At 42.4% G+C, this 23,942-nt stretch overlaps 1 protein-coding gene across 1 annotated transcript in view; it reads left to right on the top strand.

Moving 5' to 3' along the window:
• The first annotated feature begins 2,033 nt into the window (after nt 1-2,033).
• The window catches only part of ABL1 (ABL proto-oncogene 1, non-receptor tyrosine kinase), a 143,559-nt gene continuing 121,650 nt past the window's right edge, over nt 2,034-23,942 (top strand). The window contains exon 1 of the mRNA XM_038549019.1: nt 2,034-2,936. Within this exon, the coding sequence (XP_038404947.1) occupies nt 2,801-2,936 (136 nt within the window). The 5' untranslated portion in view covers nt 2,034-2,800. The remainder of the gene's footprint in view (nt 2,937-23,942) is intronic.

Raw genomic sequence — 23,942 nt, 5'->3', positions numbered from 1 at the left:
CTACTACCAGAAGCCACTATCTAAAAACTACCATTTTCCCATCCAGCTGAAATATTTCTGAAAAATTGTAACCATATAATAACTAGATCACAACACCTGTAGTGTGGCTGTGGTTTTCTAATAACAAGAGTGAGTTCTGAGAATCAGTTGTCTGACATTTGGTGAATGGTTACCCTCAACAGTACAGTGGAAAAAATTTTCATGGGCTTTGCAGCAACCTCAATCTGGGCTCAAATGGTGACTTTGTCACATACTAACTAGGCAAGGGGCCTTGAGTAAGTCCCATCTCTGAATCTTCCCTCAGCTGTGCAATGGGGGATGACATTACATGCTTCACTGGGCTACAGCGAGGATTAAATTAGACAAGCCTAACAGTCAGTGTAGAGTAGGCGCTGGGATGAGTGGATCTCCTTAGAAATGGGTATATCCCAGGCAGGTCACAGGGTGACCACAGAGGGGCTGGGCTGCTTTTCAGTGGCAGGAGATGGGTCCCGCCAAGCGTGGGTCTGGGGTGACTGGCTCATTGGCTAGCTCTGTAGGCCTGGCCACCCAGCAATTGGCATCTTCTCGGCTAACAGGGTGTTTTCATGAGAATACATTTATGTCTGTGAAATGAGGTCGTTTCATCCTCCAGGCTCTTTCCAGCTCAGACCTGGTTGCGCCTGGCTTAGAGTCTGAGAGGTGCCTCATACATGCGGTTTCTTTAACGGCTGAGCCTCCGGAAAACCCAAAGAAACCATGAATTCGTTAGCAATATGTTGGGTGTTTTCCAGCCATTTGTGTTTTCGCTAGTGATAATATTTATGCTTCCTGGGGAAAAGGTGAGAATTTGGGGAGAGAGGGCAAGGCACCAAAGACCTTGGTTTCCAGGAACCGGCCAAAGGTTCTTCCCTGAGAAGAGGCGGCTTAAGGAAGTACTCCAACTCCGGTTCTAAAACAATCCAATCCGCAGTTTTCCCCTTGCTTTGGCTGCTCGCCGGCCTTACTCCCCGCGCAGGACAGACATTGGCCAGCCCTACGCGAGGCCGGCGAGAGTCCACCGGCTCCCAGGAGGGCGGGCCCGAAGCTCAGGAGCCGGGAGCAGAGGGCAAGAAGTCGCGGGGGCGCCGAGGCAGGGGCGGGCGCCGCGGGACTACAGCTCCCGGCAAGCGCTGCGGCCTGCGCCGGATGCGGTTGGCTGGGAGCTCTAGCCTCGCCGCCCTCACCAGCCAATGGGACGCAGGAGAGAGACCTGACCCGGATTCTCAGGGACCAATGGCCGTGCAGGGGAGGCGGGGGCTTCCTCACCACTCACCTTGCGCTCGGAAAAACCACCTTTAAAAGGTCGTGCTGGGCCAAGTTCTGGCGGGCAGGGAGACCCGAGGCGAAGGGCACGGCAGCGTCCCCGAGAGCGGCGCCGGGAGAGCCCGGGTCCCCGCGAGGCGCGCGCCGGACGTCGCCGGGGGCGGGGTCGGGGGCGGGGCCTGGCCTCGTTGTGGAGCGGCTCCTAATCCATCATGGCGGCCGCGGGGGTCGGTGTCGGTCCCTGAGCAGCGCTGGAGCCGGAGCCGGTTCCCGGGTCCTGCGGCTGAAGAGCCCCTCCGCTGTCCACGGCCCCCACCTGCGGGGGGAGGCTGGGTCCCGCGGCGGAGTTCCGGGGATGTGACTGCCTGGCGGCGGCGGCGGCGGCGGCGGCGGCGGCGTCTGTGCCAACGTCCGGAGCCGGGGGAGGGGGTGTCTCGGGCAGAGACCCCCGGGCTCGGGGCAGCTGAGGCGGCCGGGCCTCCTCCCCCTCCGCCCGCCTCCCGCCTTCCGGGCCGCCACGGCCCTTCCTCCCGTACAGCCCTGCCCCGGCTCCGGGACACTGGGGGTGGTCTCTGAGTTCCTGAGGCGCGGAGGAGCGACGCCCCGAGTAAGCCGCCCGCGCCCCGCCCCCGCCCCGCAGCCTGCCCCGTACCCCGCGCCGCCCCTGCTCCCGCGCCCGGCGCCCGGCTCCCGGCTCGGCCGCGGAGCCCCCCGTGCACACCCCCGCGCTGTCAGGTGGCCTCCCCTTCCCCCCCGGTTGCTCCCGGGAGCCTCCAATGCCCTGACTCCCTCCAATGTCACCTACGGTCCCCTTGGCCTCCGCCCCGACAGAAACTTTAATGCAAAGGAAAAGCCTGGACTGGTTTCACAGGCCTTTTAAAAAGCGGACTTGAAAAGTTGCTGGCAACGCATTCCTTGTCGCCGGAGTCGAGGGCAAGCTCTCGCTGAAGCCCGGGTGACCCGGGTCCTTTTCCGGAGCGCAGGGTAGGGAAGCAGGAGCGGCAGCTGGTTGGGCAGGAAACTTGCTGGGAAACGAAGAAACTGAGATAGGGGGTGACTTCCACAGGAGAAGTTCTGGAGAAGCATCCAGAGACCATCAACATTCCCTTTATGTGTGGGAATCGAAATGACTTTAGTGTTACTGACCCTTCTACGAGCATCCCTGTGAATGTTTGTTTTTCTTCTTGAAAAGACAGAAACTTACTCAGCCAGTAAAAGACACTTAAACTCAAGGAACTTTTGGGTAGCACTGCAAGTCAGGTTACTTCAGACTGATAAACTGCAGAAGTGATTGGAACTCCTGTTTACATATGTCCATCTAAAAAACTGCTTCCTTTGGTTACCGAAGATGTCCTTTTTTTTCTTTTTTTTTTTTTTTGTGATTGACCTCAATTACTGACTCGTGGAGATCGGGTGAATGTGAAATCCCACATATATACTGTTTTCCTTCCAAGCCCACTGACCATTCTGGAAGATCTCGAACCCTCTTCTGGAAAGGGGTGCCTATCATTACTTTATGGGGCAGCAGCCTGGCAAAGTTCTTGGGGACCAAAGAAGGCCAAGTTTGCCCGCCCTGCACTTTATCAAAGGAGCAGGGAAGAAGGAGTCATCGAGGCATGGGGGTCCACACTGCAATGTTTTTGTGGAACACGGTGAGTGCTCTCCAAGCTTTCTGGTCGTGTTTTTCCGTATGTGTTCAGCCTAGGAGGACCTAAGGGTTCTGTGAACGACAGTACTTGCGTCCAGCTGTACTTAAAAAACTTCTCTGATTACAGTTTTCTCTTAGTTTGCGGTGGAACTTTGTATAAGAAGAGGTTACTTGGAGACTCTGGATGGCTTTATTCAAAAATCTCTTTGAGTTGTTTCTTTCTTGCCTAATTCCCCTTCTAACTCACTGTTGACCTTAGATAAGCCATTTTACTCTTCCAGTTTCCTGAGGAGATTGGACTTAAGTGGTTTCTCAGGTTCAGAGTCCATGATCCTGCTCTAAACCCCAGGCATGGGCTCTGCCGGAGGTACCTGGATCCTTTACTGCTTTATCCACGCAGAGCTTTTATCCTATCCCCAGAGTGGCTCGTGCTCCCCAGGAGGTTAAGAACCACAGATCCTAGTTGACACTATTATCCTTGACCTTTTCAGTCATAAGTAGGACTTGATAATACGCCCTTTGGAGCTACGTGGGAGAAGTTGAGTGGGGAAGCAGCATCCCTTGTGAATTGACAATACCCACCTTCTGGTTATTTTACCTTACACAGGAGTAATCGTTTCCCCAGGAATGGAGCCTTAGCCTCCCCTCTCCCTGCTTCGGATGACATTTGGGGCAAGAAAGGTTGTCTTTGATATTTTTATGAACATGGTTGGCATTTGATTGCAGACAGTATGTGTTAAGCTGTACACTCCCCATAATTCTATGTGAGCTTTTAAAGCTAAGGGCCAGGGGATCCCTGGGTGGCTCAGCGGTTTGGCGCCTGCCTTTGGCCCAGGGCGGGATCCTGGAGTCCCGGGATCGAGTCCCGGGATCGAGTCCCAGGATCGAGTCCCAGGATCGAGTCCCGCGTCGGGCTCCCGGCATGGAGCCTGCTTCTCAGACCTCCTCCTGTGTCTCTGCCTCTCTCTCTCTCTCTCTCTCTCTCTATGTCTATCATAAATAAATAAATAAATCTTTAAATAAAATAAAATAAAGCTAAGGGCCAGCCCTCAGCCAATTAATTAGGGTCCTGTTTGTACTGTTGTAGCCTGACATTTTTTCAGACTGTGTACTTTATATTGAAATATTGATCCCACCCACTCGATAAGCAAATGAAGGATGAGTGCAGGTGGCACTCAATCTCAAATGCTTAATGCTAATAATGGATGACCACAATAAACAAAGGTCTCTGTTGCATAAACTTGCATTTGGCTGTTGAGGTTTGTTGTTGTTTTTTTTTTTTTTTTTTTTTTTAATTTTTATTTATGATAGTCACCAAGAGAGAGGGAGAGAGGCAGAGACACAGGCAGAGGGAGAAGCAGGCTCCATGCACCGGGAGCCCGACGTGGGATTCGATCCTGGGTCTCCAGGATCGCGCCCTGGGCCAAAGGCAGGCGCCAAACCGCTGCGCCACCCAGGGATCCCTGTTGAGGTTTTACTTACAGAAGAACATTTACCTCATCTAAATGATTTGAGTACTTGAATAGTATTTTTCCTTGAAATACTAGTTACATTTTAGCACTGCTTTTAGGCAGATATGGAGATTTGTTACATTATGGTGCTTTCCCAGTTCAGGATGTATAAAGTAAATTATTTACATTTTTAACTAGTGATGATGATCTTGCAGCCTTAGATAATGAAAATTGGTACAGACTTTTTGTAGCGCTTTGGCTAAACTTATCACAACTTAAAATGCATATTCAAATAACTCAGTAATCTCACTTCAGGAAACTTCTTGTACAGAACAGTATATAGTTCCATAGGTGTCCCTGATACCCTTTCCAAGAAGGTTGAGAGGTCAAACCTGTTTTCATATTAATGCAGTACTTAGATGTTATTTGCATTCTTTGCACAGATAGTGTAGAAGTCACGCAGACTCCTTAGTGTGAATTGAGGTTGTAGCACCTCACTGTATTAGTAGCCATGGTGTTCATGGATGCGCTCATAAATAAATAAATACATGAAATAAAAATTTGTTTTTCACTTAAGAATGTCCTTGATGAAGCAGTAGAAAATATTAGTTTTATTAACTGTTGACCCTTGCATGGGTTTTTTTTTTTTTTGGTACTCTGTAGGTTGAAATGAGAAGTACAGGTAAAGCACTTCTGCTGTGCACTGAGGTATTACAATTATCTCTAGGAAAAGCAGATGGGCAGTTGTTTGAGTTGCAAGCTGTACTGGCTGCTTTTTTTATGAACTATCATTTTTTCTTGAACTACCACCCACAAACAATGGTTATTCGGGCTAAAAAAGAGTATAAAGGAGTCTTTCAGGGAAAACAACTGGTAGTATATGTTGCCAGTGATAAAATTTTAGCTTTCCAATGAAAATTAGGATTTTGGAAAACTTGTATCTGCTATTGTGATGTAGGGATTAGTCGTGATATTTAAAAATGTGATATTTTGATGAAATGAAATTATTCAGAAAATCGACATAATCTAATACACCAATGTTTTCTAAGTGATCAATACATGACTTTATAAAATCACACACAGGTAAAAGATCTATCCAAAGTGCAAGATGGACCAATGGATTTTAATGTAACAGAATACAGAAGTTCCTTGATACAGTTTTAGATTCTACATCACAACTAGCCTTTAAGAAACTACCACTTACAGGGGATCCCACGTCGGGCTCCGGGCATGGAGCCTGCTTCTCCCTCTGCCTGTGTCTCTGCCTTTCTCTCCCTCTCTCTGTGTATCTCATGAATAAAGAAATAAAAAATCTTAAAAAAAAACAAAAAAAAACTACCACTTACAGAGTTTTGGTGTAGCTTCAAAGTCTACAGTTATCTAAAAAGGCTACTTTTTGTGGAAAACAGTTATTTTCTAGTAATAAAATTGTTTTTAAGTGAAGAAATAAAAATTTACATTTAAATTTCTGATATGGTAAACATTGGTGAGATAGCCTATATAAATAAGAGCTCGTTGGAGGTCCTCTGTAATTCTCAAGAATGTAAAAAGGGATCCCTGGGTGGCGCAGCGGTTTGGCGCCTGCCTTTGGCCCAGGGCGCGATCCTGGAGACCCAGGATCGAATCCCACATCAGGCTCCCGGTGCATGGAGCCTGCTTCTCCCTCTGCCTGTGTCTCTGCCTCTCTCTCTCTCTCTCTGTGACTATCATAAATAAATAAAAATTAAAAAAAAAAAAAAAAAGAATGTAAAAAGGTCCTGAGATTAAAAAGTTTGAGAACTGCTATTACAGGGGGTCTATCACAAAGGCACACAAGGCTGTTTTTTGAAGGTGAACCGTAAAGTACTAACCCTGAAAGGCATCCAGGTAGTGGTAAGTGGATAACAGCAATTTGAAGATTAGTTAGCATGGTATGGGAATTGGGATTTAGGCGGAATGGGAGAAAACTTGCACTTTTTATTTAGCATTTATGATTTCTTTCTATGACAAATTTGTGTGATTTTACAATGCAAAAAATAGAGCGATATTAAAACTGAATTGATGGCAGCACAACCAGATAGTCACTTCTTTGCAGCAGTTTTTTTTTATGAAAGGATTTGTCTAAGTCAGTGAGTTTTATTGAAGACAAATCAATTTCTTGGACCTTAGGTATTCTTTTTCTAGGGCAACACAGTTTTATTTTGTGTTACAAATTGTTCTTGATCTTTTACAGGGTGATCTTTCTAAGAGTTGGTTAATATCCATATAGGTTAGAATAAAAATCTTTCAGTCATAACATAGAGTATTGGATCAGACATGAATCTGGAAGCCAAAGATACTGTTAGATGAGGGTGACAGTGGTGAATCTGGAAGGAGAGGGCAGATGGCAGTTTTTTTGCTAGGATCAGTCAGAGTAATAAGGGTTTGTCATGTGTACAGGGAGAAAAATAAAGGAAACCGTGATATTATTTCTTGTATTGTATGTTCCTTCCAAATTTCAGTGTCTTGACTCAAGAAAATTCACTTTCAGGAGAGTTGGTAAAAGAGGAATAAAGCATTCACTAGTAAACCTCTTTTCCTTAGTGTTTCCTTCTTTCTTCAACAAATATTTATTGAACTGTGTATCAGGTAATGTTTTAGTCATTGGTGATACATTAGCAAATAAAAAAGGTCCCTGCCCTCTTGGAATTTACATTCTAGTGGGAGGAGACAGACCATAAATGAGTTACATAGGTGAAATATAAAGTATGTTAGATGGTAGCAGGTGCTGGGGAGAAAAATAACGTAGAAAAGGGGGACGGGGATGTTGGGAGGTGTGATTTTTAGTTAGGGAGTTCCTCCTAAGAAAGTGGCATTGGGAGGGTGGTGAGGGGACAAGCCTTGGAAATAATGGGGTAAGAGCATTTCAGGCAGAGAGAATCAGGGTGCAAAAGCCCCAAGGCAGAGCTTGTTTAGCTTGCTCAAGTTGAAGCCCAGGGTGGTTGGAATGGAGAGCAAAAGGAGAGTTGGTAGGAGGTAAAATGGTGGTGGGGAGAGAATGGCTGGAGAAGAATGTGGCTTTGCTGACCATTTGAAGATTTTGACTTTGACTCATGTGGCTTGGGAAGTTGTAACAGGCCCTGATTTATGTTTTATTAAAATGTCTCTGGCTACTGTATTCAGAAGGAAAGCAAAGAGGAGGCAGGAGTTCCACTGGGGGGTTGGCTGCACTGATCTGGATGGTGAAGGAGTCAGATTCTGTGAATACTGGAGGCACCTGGATTCACTGTTAGATTAGACATGAGATGTGTGGAGTAGTATGTGAGAGTCAGGGGTGACTCCAAGGTTTTGAAAAAATGGAGTCACCTTTTACTGAAATGTAGGCATAGAGGAGTGAGGTTTGGTGAGGTGGGCTGTGTGGGATGAAGATCAAGAACTGCTTTTTGGGCATGTTAAGTTTGGGATGCCTAGTATTAGGTGTCCAGACAGATAGGTCACATATGCAGCCAAGTCTGCCACTGTGAATTCAGGGAAGCAGTCGAGGCTGGAGAGGGAATCTGGGAGTCATCAGGTTATAGATGCTATTTAAAACTATGAGAGGATGATAAACTCAAGGGAGAAATCTCCCAAGTACCAACATTTCAAATATGTAAGGTGACATTTGTGGTTTATGAAATTAAGACTTTACATTTTTTGGAGGGGTGGTGACATTTAACATTTCTCATGGAAATGATTTTAACTCATTTTTAAGTTTTAAATTCTGTTTCTCTGAGGATTTTCCCCCCAAATCAGAAAGTTGCAGATGTTTAAAACATTTGCATACAAATTTTCTTATTATTCTTGGTACACTAAGTATTTTAAACATAGAATAACCATTTCAGTTTAAAAAGTTTTGTAGGTATGCTTGGCTGGCTCAGTTGGTAGAGTATGCAACCCTTGGTCTTGGAGCCATGAGTTCAAGCCCCATGTTGGGGGGTAGAGTTTACTTAAAAAAAAAATTAAAATTAAATGAAAAATAAAAAAATTTGCATGCTTTTCTAGTTCATGCTTTAAAAAATTGAAGTTTTTTTCCTATAAATTATTTCTGGATTTTCTTTCTTTCTTTCTTTCTTTCTTTTTTTTTTTTTAGATTTTATTTATTTATTCATGAGAGACAGGCCGAGACACAGGCAAAGGGAGAAGCAGGCTTCCTGCGAGGAGCCCAATGTGGACTTGATCCTAGGACCCTGGGATCACGATCTGAGCCAAAGGCAGACACTCAACCACCGAACTACCCAGTGCCCCTAAAGATTTCTTTTATTATTTTTTTGAGGGAGAGAGCGAGAGTGTATGTGAGCAGGAGCAGCACAGGGAGAGGGAGAAGCAGACTCCCTGCTGAGCAGGGAGCCAATATGGGTCTTGATTCCAGGATCCTGGGATCATGACCTGAGATGAAGATGGATGCTCAACAGACTGAGCCACCCAGGCACCCCCAGTAAAAAACTTTATTGAAGGTAATAGAGTAGGTATTTGATAAATCAACACTAATTCCCATCACTGTTAAATTGTACTAAGTATCCATACACATCAGAAGGTGGGAGACAGCGCAACTATGGATTCTTACAGGTACTGAAGTTAAATCAGTCAGATTCTTAAAAAGAGGATGTTTGGAAAGATTATATTTATGTATTTATGTTAGGAATTCAGCTATGAACTGTAGAAATGTGGAATTGTGTATAGGTATATATATATATATTTTTTTTTAGGTATATATTTTTAAGGCTGTTATTTCCCATAGGTGAATATATTTTGTATGGCTCTCTAAATTTTCATGAAAAGTTATTGCTCATTTTATGAAATACGCTTATAATATAGAAGAAAAATAGGAATTTCAGTTGTGATTAAAGGATGATCAAAATGACTTAACCAAAAGAATTTTTACCTTAATGAAGTATTCTATCAAAGAAAATATAACAATTGGAGAAAACATGAAATCATTTTTTGTTAAGGACTTCACTTGTGCTTCAGATCTCCATGTGATATACGCTGGTGTGTTGTGATGTGTGTTGCAAATGATGCGTTTTTTTTGCATAGGGGAATAGAGATGAGTTCACATGCTTGAGCTGAGAATTATACCCATAGGAATATATCAAACACATTATCTGGGTCTGGGGGGGGAAAGGTTAAAATTGCTCCTTAGAAGATGAGCTGCAATAAAAGAAAGCACTCCCTGAAGGCCTCCTTTTATGCATATTCTGGCCTTCCCTATCTCCTTGCCTCTTTGGTGGTTGTACCCTGACTTTACCCTTCTGTGTGTAAACAGAACCTGCCTGCCTTTTAAAGCTCTGCTTGGGTCCCACTTCCTTCTTGAACATAAATTTTGATGTGCTTCTTTATTTTATTACTATTGTTTTTAAAGTGAACTCTGTCCCCCAACATAGGGCTTGAACTTACCACCCTGAGATCCAAGAATCACATGCTCTACTGACTGAGCCAGCCAGGCGCCCCTGATGTGTTGTTCTTGAAGTGTTTAATTCCCAAATATTTGGGGAGTCTAGATGATCTAACTGATTTCTAACTTAATTCCATTGTGGTCAGAGAATATCTTCTGTAAATTTCAATCTTTTGACATTTACCGAGACTAATTTTCTGGCCCCACATATGACCCATCTCACTGAATGTTCCATTTGTACTTTAAAGAATATATATTCTGCAGTTGTAATTTTCTGTAAATGTAAATTAGATCAAGTTGGTTGATAGTGTTGTTTCAGATCTTCGACATCCTTATTTTTTGTCTGCCTATTTTATCTGTACCTTTGCTGAATGTCTTTGTGGTCTTTTTTTTTTTTTTCCATTGAGAGGTATTAAAATTCAGCAGCCATGATGATGAATTCTTCCCTCCACCCCCTTTAATTCTATTAGTTTTTTTAGCCTTTAAAGCAATTATTAGGAAACAAGAGAAAGACTGGGGGTGGGGGACACCTAAGCATTCAACTCAAGAAGCTAAAGGACAAAGTAGTCCACAGTATGCAGAAGTAAGAGAGTAGTAACAATGAAAACAGAAATTAAGAAATGGAAATGTCAATAAAGCCAAAAGGAGACTTGGGAAAGCATCTGTAGAATAGACAACCTCCTAGCAGGATTGATGAAGAGAAAGAAGAGGCAGGAGCAAGCGAGCGGGTACTTAGGACAGGAATGTAACTGCAAACATGCCGTCAGTTTGTTTCATGTATTTGGAAGCTCTGTTGGGTCAGCAATATTATGGCGTTTTTCTTTCTGTTGTTCAGTTTGGGTACTTTCTGTTGATCTCTCTTTAAGTTCACTAACCCCTCTGCATTTCCTATTATCAATCTCCTTATGATTCTCATTTCAGATGTACGATTTTCAATTTTAAAATTTCCATGTGGTTTTTTTTTTTTTTGATAGTTTGTATTTTCTTTTTAATATTTATTTATTTATTTGAGAGAGAGCACGAGTGCCCACAAGCAGGGGTAGGGGTGGGATGGGAGTGGGGAGAGGGAGAAGCAGGCTCCCCTCCACTTCAGCACGGAGCCTGACATGGGCTCCATCCCAAGACTCCGAGATCATGACCTGAGCGAAAGGCAGATGCTTAACCGACTGAGCCCCTGAGGCGCCCTGAGTTTGCATTTTCTAACATTGAGTTTGCATTGAGATTCACCGTCTTCTCACCCCTTGGGCCCATCTTTGCCTCCAAATTCTTAAAGATATTTATTTATTTTATTTTTTAATTAATTAATTAATTAATTAATTAATTAATGATAGTCACACACACACATACAGAGAGAGAGAGAGAGAGGCAGAGACACAGGCAGAGGGAGAAGCAGGCTCCATGCACCGGAGCCCGACGTGGGATTCGATCCCGGGTCTCTAGGATCGCGCCCTGGGCCAAAGGCAGGCGCCAAACCGCTGCGCCACCCAGGGATCCCCAAAGATATTTATAATAAAGAGCTTGTCTGGTAATTTAAATGTCTGAGTGATCTTGGGGTCTGTTTTTATGGATTGCTTGTTCCTCTACATTGCAAGTCAATGTTTTCATGCTTCTTTGTGTATTTACTAATTTTTTATTCTGTGTCAGATATATGTATGTTACACCATGGGGATCTTGTCTTACTTTAGAGCGGCTTTCTTTAAAATTTTTTTAGAGAGGCTTTCTTTTTTTTCTAACGAGCAGTTACTGGCCTGTTTTTTTGACCCTGTCACGCTAGGTTTTATGCCTTGTTAGAGTGAGTCTGTTTTGGATTTATCCTTACTCTGGAGGCATGGCCCTTACTCTAGAGGGCGTTCTTTAGACTTAATGCTTGGCCTTTCTGGGATGTCCGGTAAAGGACAGAGGTGCTCAGCAGGTCATCCCCGTACTGGGTGAGCTGACACTTTAGTGTCGGCATCGAGAGCGCTCCACTGTCATAGCCACTGCCATCTGTTTGTTAGACCTTCCAGAATCTCACCTTGCATGTGTGCTACCCAGCCCTCTGCCAGGGACGCAGAGCCATCCCCCTCCTCTTCCATGCACTGCCTGCCCCCGTGCACTTCCCCCCTACTCAGACAGTCTGCCCTACACGTTCTAGCTGTCTCTGTAGCCTCCAGGCTTGAATCCCCATCTGTATCTGCTTCCTCAGTTCCAGGAGACTGCCACTCTCCCGTTTGGGCTCCAGCTCCCTGTACTGTGGCTGGGAAGATGCCCCAAGGCAGGAAGGTGGAGGTGACAGGCAGCTCAACTTGTGTTTTTCTCTTCTTGTGGATCACAGTCCTGCACCACCGTTGTTTAATGCCTGGAAACAGCTATCTCTAATATTTCACTTAGGGCAAAGGACATCTGATAGGACAGTTCCAATTGCTTTACATTCTTTACAAATTTTGATCTCATCAGTGTTTTAAGTGCTAGCTTTTTGTGTGGTTGTGTAGTGGTATCATTGTGGCTTTGATTTACTAGCTTTGATGATTCACTGAAGTTAAGCACCTTTTCATATGCTTATTGGCCATTTCCACGTCCTATGTATGTGTGTGTGTTGGTGTATATATATGTGTGACCTATCCGCTCACCTCTTTTGTCCATTTTTAAAGTTCTGTTTCTTATTGATTTGCAGGAGTTATTTGTATATTCTCTATACAGGTCTTTTGTTGGCTATATTTACTACTGTTATCTTCTCATATTCTGTGGCTTGCCTTTTCACTTTTAATGGTGACTCTGAGAAATCGGTTTTTATTTTTAATGTAGTTCAATTTAACAAATTTTCTTTAAGTTTGGGTTTTTTTTTATGTCATTTTTTTAAAATTATTCATGAGAGACACACAAAGAGAGAGGCAGAGACACAGGCAGAGGGAGAAGCAGGCCCCATACAGGGAGCCTCATGTGGGACTCGATCCCGGGACTCCGCCCTGAGCCAAAGGCAGGCGCTTAACTGCTGAGCCACCCAGGCGTCCCTTTTTTATGTCTAATGTAAGAAATCTTTGTCTACCCCAAGGTCATGAGGAAGTTTTTTTTTTTTTTAATTAAGTTTTAATTTTAACTCCAGTGTAGTTATCATATAGTGTTATATTAGTTTCAGGTTTCATGAGAAAGTTTTATTTTATTATATTTCATACACAGATCTACAGTTCACTTGGAATTGACTTTTCTGTGCAGGGATGATAGGTTTACTTTTATTTTTTCCATATTGACCTAGTTCTTTAATTGAAGAGTACATTTGCTGCTGCATAAATTAGGTATCGATATATGTGTGGGTCTGTTTGGGAACTCCTTACTCTGTTAATTTGTTCTGTTTGTCTGTCCTTGCACCAGGGCCATACTACCTTAAATACCATAGCTTTAAAATAAGTCTTAATACCGTGTGGAGTAAGACCTCCAGTTTTATTCTTCAAGATTGTCTTGGCTTTTCTTTCTCCTTTGAATTTACAAATACATTTTAGAATCAGTTTTATCAATTTCCTACCTAAATAAAAATACCCACGGGGATTTTCTACTAGGATTACACTAAATCTATAGATTACTTTGATCCTAGGAATAAATAATAGAATATAAAGAATTCTTACCGATAAAAGCAAATCACTTCAGGAGACATTTTTTCTTTGTTAATCATAAAGGCTGAGTGATTCCTATAAGTTGTTGAAAATTTCAAAATATCTGCTTTTCCAGATTCACCTTTCTGTGTACATGTGTGGTTTTTTTTAAATTCTATTTTTCTTTGATATTTGGTACTTGATTCCTTGAAGGTGGAGACCATGTTTATGATCTCTGCAGGTCTAGAATTATATTTTTTTCAGACTGGATGCTCGGTAAGTATGGAATTGAATATCATTGATTATGTCAGTGCCCACTCTGTATCATGCACTGCCCATCTGGGGTAGTACAGCCAACTACCCTGGAACAAGGGGACAAAATAGCCAGCCAACAGAAGGCTCTTTGTGTACAGTTTACAATCCTAAGGACCACCATTGGCCGTCTGCTTGGGAAAATGGTTGCCGCCTTTGAACCAACAGTGTAGGGGTGGGTACAGCAAATGGGCTGGGGCAAGTGGGCGCCTGTTCAACTTGATCATGGCTGTTATGCTGTGAGGAGACCCCTGCTGGAGCCTGCAGTGCCTTTCATCTCAGTTCTTCTTCTTCTTTTTTTTTTTTTTTTTAAGATTTTATTTATTTATTCACAAGAGACACAGAGGGAGAGAGAGAGAGAGGAAGAGACATAGGCAGAGGGAGAAGCAGGCTCCACATGAGGAGCCCGATGTGGGTCTTGATCATTCATGCATGCATGCAAAGTGTTTTTATTTTTATTTTATTTTTTAAAGATTTATTTATTTATTTATTTGTTTATGATAGACACAGAGATTGAGAGAGAGGCAGAGACGCAGGAGGAGGGAGAAGTGGGCTCCATGCCGGGAGCCCGACATGGGACTCGATCCCGGGACTCCAGGATCGCGCCCTGGGCCAAAGGCAGGCGCCAAACTGCTGAGCCACCCAGGGATCTGCAAAGTGTTTTTAGAATTACATTGCTGAAGGCTCCTAGGTGGCCCAATACTGCTTCCCCTGGTTGTGTGCTCTCTCTCTCTCTCTCTCTCTCTCTCTGTAGAATAAATAAATAAAATTAAAAAAAAAAAAGATTACATTGCTAATTTGTTATAGAGCTGAGGTTGAAATCAAGTCCTTTTCTTTTTAAAATACTTTTGGATTTTTAAAAACATTTTATTTATTTACTTTAAAGTTTTTTAGATTTATTTATTTGAGAGAGAGAACGTGCTCGTGAGTGGGGGACAAGCAGAGGCAAAGAGAATCCTCAGACAGACTCTTGCTGAGCCGGGAACCCAACTCTTAAGCTTGGTCCCAAGACTTGGAGGTCATGACCTAAGCAGTAACCAAGAACTGGCCACTCAACCAACTGAAATCAAGTACTTCTTGATAGCTTGAGTATTTTTTCTACCAAAAACATGTCGTTTTGAAGATAAACTAATCCCCTTGAAAAGGTTCACAACACTGAAACAAGGGGGGTTTAGAGTTAGAATTTATTTCAATAAAATTTTTATTTTTTCACCACTTTGTGGTGTATGTTTTTGATACTGAATCTAATAATGAATGCACACAAATACCCAGTCTAAAAGCCATGTCCTTCACCTGGGATGTCCTTCAATCTCAGGGCTGGAAAGGAGATGGAGGCTAGCTCCTAGTCTGTGCTTGGGTACAAGTCCCTACATGACACAAGTGGCTGCTCTGTTATGGTGAGTGCTAGTTGTGGGGGTTGCCTGGCACCCACAGAAGCCACAGCAGACTGGTGGTAGGAGAGCAGGAACACCAGTCACCCCTTAGGAGTGCAAGTTTTGGCCAAAACATGTGGCCAGAACAGAAGAGTGCAAAACCTTACCTGTCCTCAGATGCTTAACAATTGAGTATCGAAAACAAGAGTAAAGTAAGAAAAATGTAGTGAAAGGGAAATTAGCTAAGGGCCTAGGAGAAGGGACAAAGTGGGTTGGTTGTGACTGATGAGTGCCACGGCTACTTGCCAGTGCATAGCACCAGTGTCATGGGGGTAGTGGTATGTCTGGCCTACACTGTCTCTGGCTGGAGGCTCCATGCCCTTCACAGACCAGTTGTCAAGAGAGCGGAACATGGCCATTTGCCCTATGGTCTTAGTCATTTGTTGTGGTGTGGGGTTCATCTGAGGCCTACCAAGGAAATGTGTCATGTATGTTTTCTGGTTGTCCCTGGTTTTGGCTAAATTCTTAGGATGGCCATTTGTGAAGAGTATTGGTACTTTTTACCACTTCACTTACATGCTCCAGCTGCAGTGGTGTCATTTTCAGATGTATGCTCAGTAGTGAGGCAGATGGCATGCACACATGGCTTTTCAGTTTTCCACCCAGCACAGCATACTCTCCTGACATACTTCTGAGAAGCACTGACGAGTACATTTCAAACTTTTTCTCCACTGGCTGGAATTTCCAACAAAACACTTCCGTCTCTTCTGAAGTGCATTAGAAAGTTGGAAACTGTTACTTGATTCACAGATGGTGGGTTACATATAAATAACCCATCTTAGATAGAAACCAAGTATTGTCGTATATTCCTTACCTTTTATGGCTGCCACTTGCATGCTTTCTCTACACTAGGCACTGCGCAGAATCCTTGACATATTATTTTTAAAAGTTACCAAACCATGCCAGGGCCCTTAATTTGAAATGCAGTCTGAGTTTGGGATCATGTAGCTTAGAACCCTCTGATGGTTCTCATTACCTAGAACAACAACCTCTGTTTTTTGTAAATAGTTACATATTCTTCTCCCTAATAATTTTCTGAGCAAACGTATTGTTCATGTATGTATATTTGCCAAAGTTGTGTTTGACGCTGTCAGGTTGGATGTTTCCCAGTTGTTTGCTTCTCTGCAGACAAAGTGGGCAAGGCGTCAGGGTAGGAAGGTGGGAAGGATACTGTCCCTTCCCTGTAATTGTCTAGCGTGCAGGTAGTTCTATGTTGACCTGCTGAATGGAGTGCCTGTTTTGATTTATATTTTTCTGTAAGAAGGGAAAAAAACTCATACAAATGATAGCAAAGTCCTTGAGACCTCCTTGGTCCTCCCTTCTTCCTTTTTGCCCACGTTGTCTGGCTCCTGATGGAGATGGCAGTGCCAGGAACGAGGGGAGAATGACTCTCACATTGAGGGTTCTTACCCTAAAGTCCCTTCCCCCTTATTTCAGCTGGAATTGTTTTGATAACCAGTCTCAGTTCTTTTCTTTGAAATACATGTGGGGAAAATGTTGATTAGTGTGGGAGTTTGTCATTTTTGATCTAGTGAAATTCCACAATTGTCTGATTACCAAATCCCTGCCTGTTTGGTTGTGGATAAAATTCTACATTTAAAAGAGTAGAATTTGTTACTACTCCCAGCAATTGAAGATCAGGTAAATAAATGAAGTGGGCTGGATGCGTGAGACTTGACAGCGTGGCATGTAAGTTAAGCCAAACCTTTCTAGAAATGAGCATCCAGAGTGTGGAATTTTGTATAGGGGTTTTGCTTCACTTTGACAATTTCCTGCTTCTGTGTCTATCTCCTAGTCAGATAGGAAAGCAGGTTTTATCTGAATGCAGGTCCAGCTTACCACTTACAAGCAGTACTAGGGAGTAGACACTAGCATGTACGTAGTAGGTGTTAGTTGAGCAAGTCCTCTCTGCATTGTGAGATTCTGGAAGATGGTGAGTCTTTTTAACTGGAATCTCTGTTTTGTTTTGTTTTGTTTAAGATTTTACTTACTAAAAAATAAAAATAAAAAAAAAAAGATTTTACTTACTTATTCATGAGAGACACAGAGATAGGGGCAGAGAGAGAGGCAGGGGAGCCCGATGCGGGACTCAATCCCCGGACTCAGTCCTGGAACCCTGGGATCATAACCTGAGCTAAAGGCAGATGCTCAACCGCCGAGCCACTCAGGCACCCGGAGTCTCTGGTTTTTGATTTGCAAAGTGGGAGTCATAGTTCTTATTTGATTTACTCCTGCTGAGAGAATGAAATGGGATAATAAATTAAAAATGCCTACGAGTGTCTGGCACTTGGTTAGGCCCTAACAAATAGTAATTATTGTTGCTATTATTGTTTATAATTCTAAAATAATATATATGTCAGTAATAAGGAGCAGGCCCAAAAGGACCAAACCAGAGGCAGATTAAGAAAGAGGTTCTAGTGGTAATAACATTGTGATGAACAGTTTGCCTGTGACAGGGTTGTACTATGTTGGTAATTAAGGGTTATCGGGGCTCCTGGGTGGCTCAGTCAGTTAACCGTCTGCCTTCAGCTCAGGTCATGATTCTGGGGTCCTGGGATTGAGCCCTGCATTGAGCTCTCTGCTTAGCAGGGAGTCTGCTTCTCTCTCTCCCTCTACCTGCTGCTCTGCCTACTTAATGCTTTCAAAATAAATAAATAAAATTGTCAAATAAATAAAATCCTAAAAAAAGGATTATCTATGAAACCTGTGGGTTATATCTGACCATATAGTGATATTGGAATGCAGTGCTTCAAGAAAATTCTGGAGAAAACTCTTGCTTGAACTGTAAGTGTTTTTAAAAAGTACTTCTTACAGTGGTTGGAGGGTACGAACTATAGAGATGTTTCTGTCCTTCCACGTGAAATCAGCACTTCTGGTGTTTTTTTCTGAGGATTTCATTGGGGTCTGGGCCTTCAGTCCATTCTTGCTGTGAGAGGCAGCATCTTCTGACCAGGTAACTCCTCTTCACTCCTTCCTGTAACTTATTATTTCTAGAGGACAAAGTTATGTAATCCTTAAATCTGCTCCTCCTTGTTTAGCACACTTATTCTTTTGGCTTTTTTCTTTTTTTAAAGAATTAATTAGTTAATTAATTAATTAATTTATTTATTTATGAAAGACAGAGGCAGAGACAGGCAGAGGGAGAAGCAGACTTCCTGCGGGGAGCCCGATGCAGAACTCAATCTTGGGACCCCTGGATCGTGCCCTGAACCAAAGGCAGACACTCAACTGCTGAGCCACCCAGGTGTCCTGAGTCCATATAGGTTTTATTTATGAATCTAGATTGGAGCTAGGTTGGGGAAACCCTGTTTGGTCTGTAATACATTATGGTTAGTTTGCTAGAGGTAAGTTCTGAGGTTTGTAAATGTGCATGGCTGTCAGCCCAACCTAGAATTACACAGTAAAACAAGCTTAATTTTCCCTGGTCAGAAGGATTTATTGTACAGACAAAAGCCTAAGAAATTTACTGGTTCTTATATTTGCATTTTTTCTTTATGTTGTGATGGATAATTCTCTTCAAGACTTTCTGGGAATCTGTCAACTTAAAGGAACTCACAGAAATTTAAAGTAAATCTTGGGCAGCCCCGGTGGCACAGTGGTTTAGTGCTGCCTGCAGCCCAGGGCGTGATCCTGGAGACCCTGGATCGAGTCCCAAGTCAGGCTCTCTGTATGATGCCTGCTTCTCCCTCTGCCTGTGTCTCTGCCTCTCTCTCCCTCTCTGTCTCTATGAATAAATACATAAAATCTTTAAAAAATAAAAAAAATAAAAAAATAAAGTAAATCTTATGCTCTGTGTGCCCCTCATGGCTGCCCCTGGGCAAGCGCTGACTGCTCTTGTCACTGTATTTTGTCTTTTATGAGTATGTCCTATAAATGGAGCCATCCAATATATAACCTTTTAAGACTGGCTTCTTTCATTGGGCCTAATACCTTTGAGATCCACGCAAGTGTTGGGTATAATAATAGCTTATTCCTTTTCTTTTTTGGAGTCGAAGACTTAATATTCTTACTCATTTATATATTATTATTTAAATTTTAGGTAGTTAACATACAGTACATTGTTGGTTTGTGGAGTAGAATTCAGTGATTCATCACTTACATACAATACCCAGTGCTTATCATGACAAGTACTCTCCTTAATGCCCATCCCTCATCTAGCCTATCGCCCCTCACCTCCCTCAATTAACCGGCAGTTTGTTCACTACGGTTAAGAGTCTCTCATAATTTGTTTCCTTCTCTCTCTTTTCCCCCATCCTGTATGTTCATGTTTTGTTTTTTTAGATTCCACATGAGATCATATGGTGTTTGCTTTCTCTGACCGACTTATTTCACTTAACACAATATACTCTAGCTCCATCCGCGTCATTTCAAATGGCAAGATTTCATTTTTTGATGGCTGACTAATATTCCATTGTGTGTGTGTGTGTGTGTGTGTATCACATTTTCTTTATCTATTCATCAGTTGATGGACATTTGGATTTTCTCCATAGTTTGTCTGTTGTCAGTAACACTGTATAAACATTGGAGTGCACTGGATCATAGGGTAGTTCTACTTTTAACTTTTTGAGGAACCTCCATTTTGTTTTCCAGAGAGGCTGCACCATTCCCACCAACAGTGCAAGTTCCCTTCTCTGCATCCTCACCAACACCTTTTATTTCTTGTGTTATAAATTTTAGGTATTCCAACAGGTGTGAAATGGTATCTCATCCTGGTTTTGATTTGTACTTCCCTAATGGTGAGTGATGTGTTGAGCATCTTTTCATGTGTCTGTTAGCCATCAGGATGTCTTCTTTGAAAATTGTCTATTCATGTCTTCTGCCCATTTTTAAACTGTGTTATTTGATAAACTCTGTAGATTTTATTTATTTTTTTAAGTTTTTTTTTAAATTTTTATTTATTTATGATAGTCACAGAGAGAGAGAGAGAGAGAGAGGCAGAGACATAGGCAGAGGGAGAAGCAGGCTCCATGCACTGGGAGCCCGATGTGGGATTCGATCCCGGGTCTCCAGGATCGCGCTCTGGGCCAAAGGCAGGCGCTAAACTGCTGCACCATCCAGGGATCCCCAACTCTGTAGATTTTAGATACTAACCCTTTATCAGATACGTCGTTTAGAAATATCTTCTCCCATTCTGTGGGCTGGCTTTTAATTTTGTTGTTTCCCTTGTTGTGCAGAAACTTGTAATCTTGATTAAGCCCCAATAATTCATTTTTGCTCTTGTTCCCAGCTTGTTCCTTTTCATTGCTGAGTAGTAGTCCATTGTATGGATATACTGTAATTTGTGCATTCATTCTTTTGTTGAGGGACATTTGGGTTGTTTCCAGTTTTTTTTTTTTAAGATTTTTTATTTATTCATGAGACACACACAGAGAGAGGGAGAGGGAGAGGCAGAGACACAGGCAGAGGAGCCTAACATGGGACTTGATCCTGGGTCTCCAGGATCATGCTCTGGGTTGAAGGCGGCACTAAACCACTGAGCCCCCCGGGCTGCCTTGGTTGTTTCTAGTTATTGATGATCATGAATAGAGTTGTTATACTTTGCATAAAGTTTTTGTAGGAACACAAATTTTCAGTGTACTTAGCATATTAGTGTCCTAGAGCTGCTGTAACAAACCACCACAAACTGGGGGGCTTAAGACAGCAGAGATTTCTTTTCTACTGTTCTGGAAGCCAGAAGTCTGAAATTAGTATCGTTTGGCCAAAGTCATGGTGTCAACAGGGCCACACTAGCTGCAGAGGCCCCAGAGAAGAACCCCTTCCTTGCCTCTACCAGCTTCCAGAGGCCACCGGCATTCTTTGGCCTGTGGCCCCCTCCTCACATCCCTCCAAGCTCTCACTTCCATTGTTACTATCCTCTTCCGGTCTTAGAGTCACATCTCCCTTAGCCCCCCTTGTAGAAGGACCCTTTGTGATGACATTTAAGGCCCATCTGGATAATCCCCCCCATCCCAAGATCCTTGACTAATCACATCTTCAAAGACCCTTTTTTGCCATGGTAGGTTACAGAGGCTCTCAGGGGTAGACTGTATATTGTTTAGAGGGGCATTTTCTTAGCCTACCACATGCCAGTAAAGACCTAGGTGTGGATATTACTGGGTCATGTGATAAATATATATTTACCTTTATTTGAAGCTGCCCAACTGTTCTGTGGAGTGGCTCTTATTATCCATCCCTCTAGCATCCTCCATGCTAGAATTCTTGACATCCTCACTAGAACTTGGTATTATCAGTAGTTTTTATGGTAACCATTCTAGTAGGTATCTCATTATGTTTTAATTTGCATTTCCCTGATGACTAATGATGTTCAGCATCTTTTCATGTGAAAACTTCATACTTCTTAATTTTCCTTTTTATTACCTTCATAAGTATGAGGAAGAAAAGAGTGAACCAAAATAGCTAAAGGAAGGCCATCATTGTCTCATGGCAGAAGCTTGCTGAGCAGCATGTTCTACCGGAGAGTGCAGAGACACAGTACAGATCTGTTTTCTTCTAGTTTCTCTTGCCTGTTAAATGTCCTTATAAAGTTTTGTCTGAGATGATGATATGCTTGATTCTAATCTAGGAAGTGACTATTACCTAGTTTCATAATTAATAAAAAAAATCTAAATCATGCTGATTCTCTACCAAATTACTATTTTTTTAATGAAAAATCTTTAACAAGCCACCTCAGCACCATGAAATGATACGGGCTTATCTTTTTGCTGCTGTCCAGCTGCAGTTCACACTGATTCAGTGTTGCTGTAGATCACTTTAGGGACATTAATCATCTTTTAGACTAGATTTTAAATACTTAACCATTTCCTTTTTTTTTTTTTAAAGATTTTATTTATTTATTTATTTATTTATTTATTTATTTATTTAATTTTTTATTTATTTATGATAGTCACAGAGAGAGAGAGAGAGAGGCAGAGACACAGGCAGAGGGAGAAGCAGGCTCCATGCACCGGGAGCCCGACGTGGGACTCGATCCCGGGTCTCCAGGATCGCGCCCTGGGCCAAAGGCAGGCGCCAAACCGCTGCGCCACCCAAGGATCCCCAAGATTTTATTTATTTATTTGAGAGAGAGCCAGAGAGCACAAGGAGGGGAAGCAGAAGAGAGAGAGGGAGAAGCAGACTCCTTACTAAACAGGGAGCCTGATACAGGGCCCCATCCCAGGACCCTGGGATCATGACTGGAGCTAAAGGCAGATGCTTAACTGATTGAGCTGCCCAGGCGCCCTGAACCATTTTTCTTTTGAAGCAATGGTTTATAGTAATAAGTTGTGCTAAATTCTTTTTTGGTCCTTGACTAAGTCCAACACTCTAGCTTTTGTTGCATGAGATCTTAAAGAGTTATGTGGAGGAAGTAAGTGAATGCTGGTGACCATTATCTGATAATTAAAAACCTCAGTTCAGAAACACATGGCAGAATAGAATAAAATGAACTGATGCAAAATACATTACATATCTTTAGGGTATCTTGTTGTTTTTAAAATTTTTTTATTTTATTATTTTGAACTCACAACCCTGAGATCAAGACCTGAGATGAAGAGTAGGACACTTAGCCAACTGAGCGACCCAGGTGCCCTTAGAGTATTTTGTTATTCTAATTGTGCTGCTTTTAATATTAGCATTTGGGTACTGGGCAATATATGGAAGTGTTGGGTCATTGTACACCTGAAACTAATATGATAACTACACTGGAATTAAAAACGACGACAACAGGGCAGCCCCGGTGGCGCAGCGGTTTAGCGCTGCCTGCAGCCCAGGGCATGATCCTGGAGACCCGGGATCGAGTCCCGCGTCAGGCTCCCTGCATGGAGCCTGCTTCTCCCTCTGCCTGTGTCTCTGCCTCTCTCTCTCTCTGTCTCTCACGAGTAAATAAATAAAATCTTAAAAAAAAAAAAAAAAAAGAAAGTAGAAATACTATTAAAAAAAAAAAACAATGACAAAAAAAATCTTTTTCCCTAAAAAAAAAAAAAAAATACATTGCAGTTGAACATAAATAAATAGTACCCAGTTTCAGTCTCTGGAAATTGAAAAGCCCATTATTAAAAATAGTCATGGCTCAGAAAACAGGATTACATGGCATTTCCTTGCTCACCTATGAGAATCCACCCCCTCCAAAGATTGTAGAGCTTTACATTTCTGGTATTCTAAGTTGCTGTTAGCAATAGGAGCTTTAAAGTATGTCGACTTGATCCAACATTTACTATTTATAAATATTTGCTTCTAACTCTGGGGCTGATACTTCCAGCCATGTGATCTTGTAATCATGTGATCCTATCCTATAGCTGATAGGATAGACCTGAGCCCTGGTTTCTTCATCTCTCAAATGGCACCGATGGTATTACTCTGCTCCTTCTCAGGATGGAGGGAGACTGAGATGAGCTGATGTCTGTGAAAAAGTGTAGGAAACTGTAAAATGCTTCATGAATGTACACGATTATCACTATGATTTCATGAAATCATTCACTTGTCTTCCTGGTTTGAGATACTAGATCTCTATTTGAATGCTAACACTTGTGGAGGATTTTCTCTCTTAAAAAAATATTGCCAAAGTAAAATTGAATGCTTAGACATTGGGTGGCAAAGGCTTTTTCATTACTGACTTTTCAACTTATTTCTTCTGAGTTTTGACAATCAAAGAGTAGAGGTAAATTAAAAAAGGAAAAACTCCTTCCTATAACGTGTGCCTTTTTCTTTTAAGCTACTCTTTTGGTGAGATCGGGGTGATTGGAGGGAGTGTTGAAAGAGGTTTTATCCTTTGTTGAAATATGTTTAGAAATGTGCAAAACCCAATCATATAATGTTTAAAAATATATATGTGGTATCTTGTACACATCCTTTTGAAACTTGATTTTTTATTCACCGTTGTAT

This window comes from Canis lupus, chromosome 9, assembly GCF_011100685.1.
Source record: "Canis lupus familiaris isolate Mischka breed German Shepherd chromosome 9, alternate assembly UU_Cfam_GSD_1.0, whole genome shotgun sequence".
Classification (NCBI taxonomy): domain Eukaryota; kingdom Metazoa; phylum Chordata; class Mammalia; order Carnivora; family Canidae; genus Canis; species Canis lupus.
The sequence above is the reverse complement of the archived record's forward strand: the minus strand, read 5'-3'. Positions and strand labels throughout refer to the sequence as shown.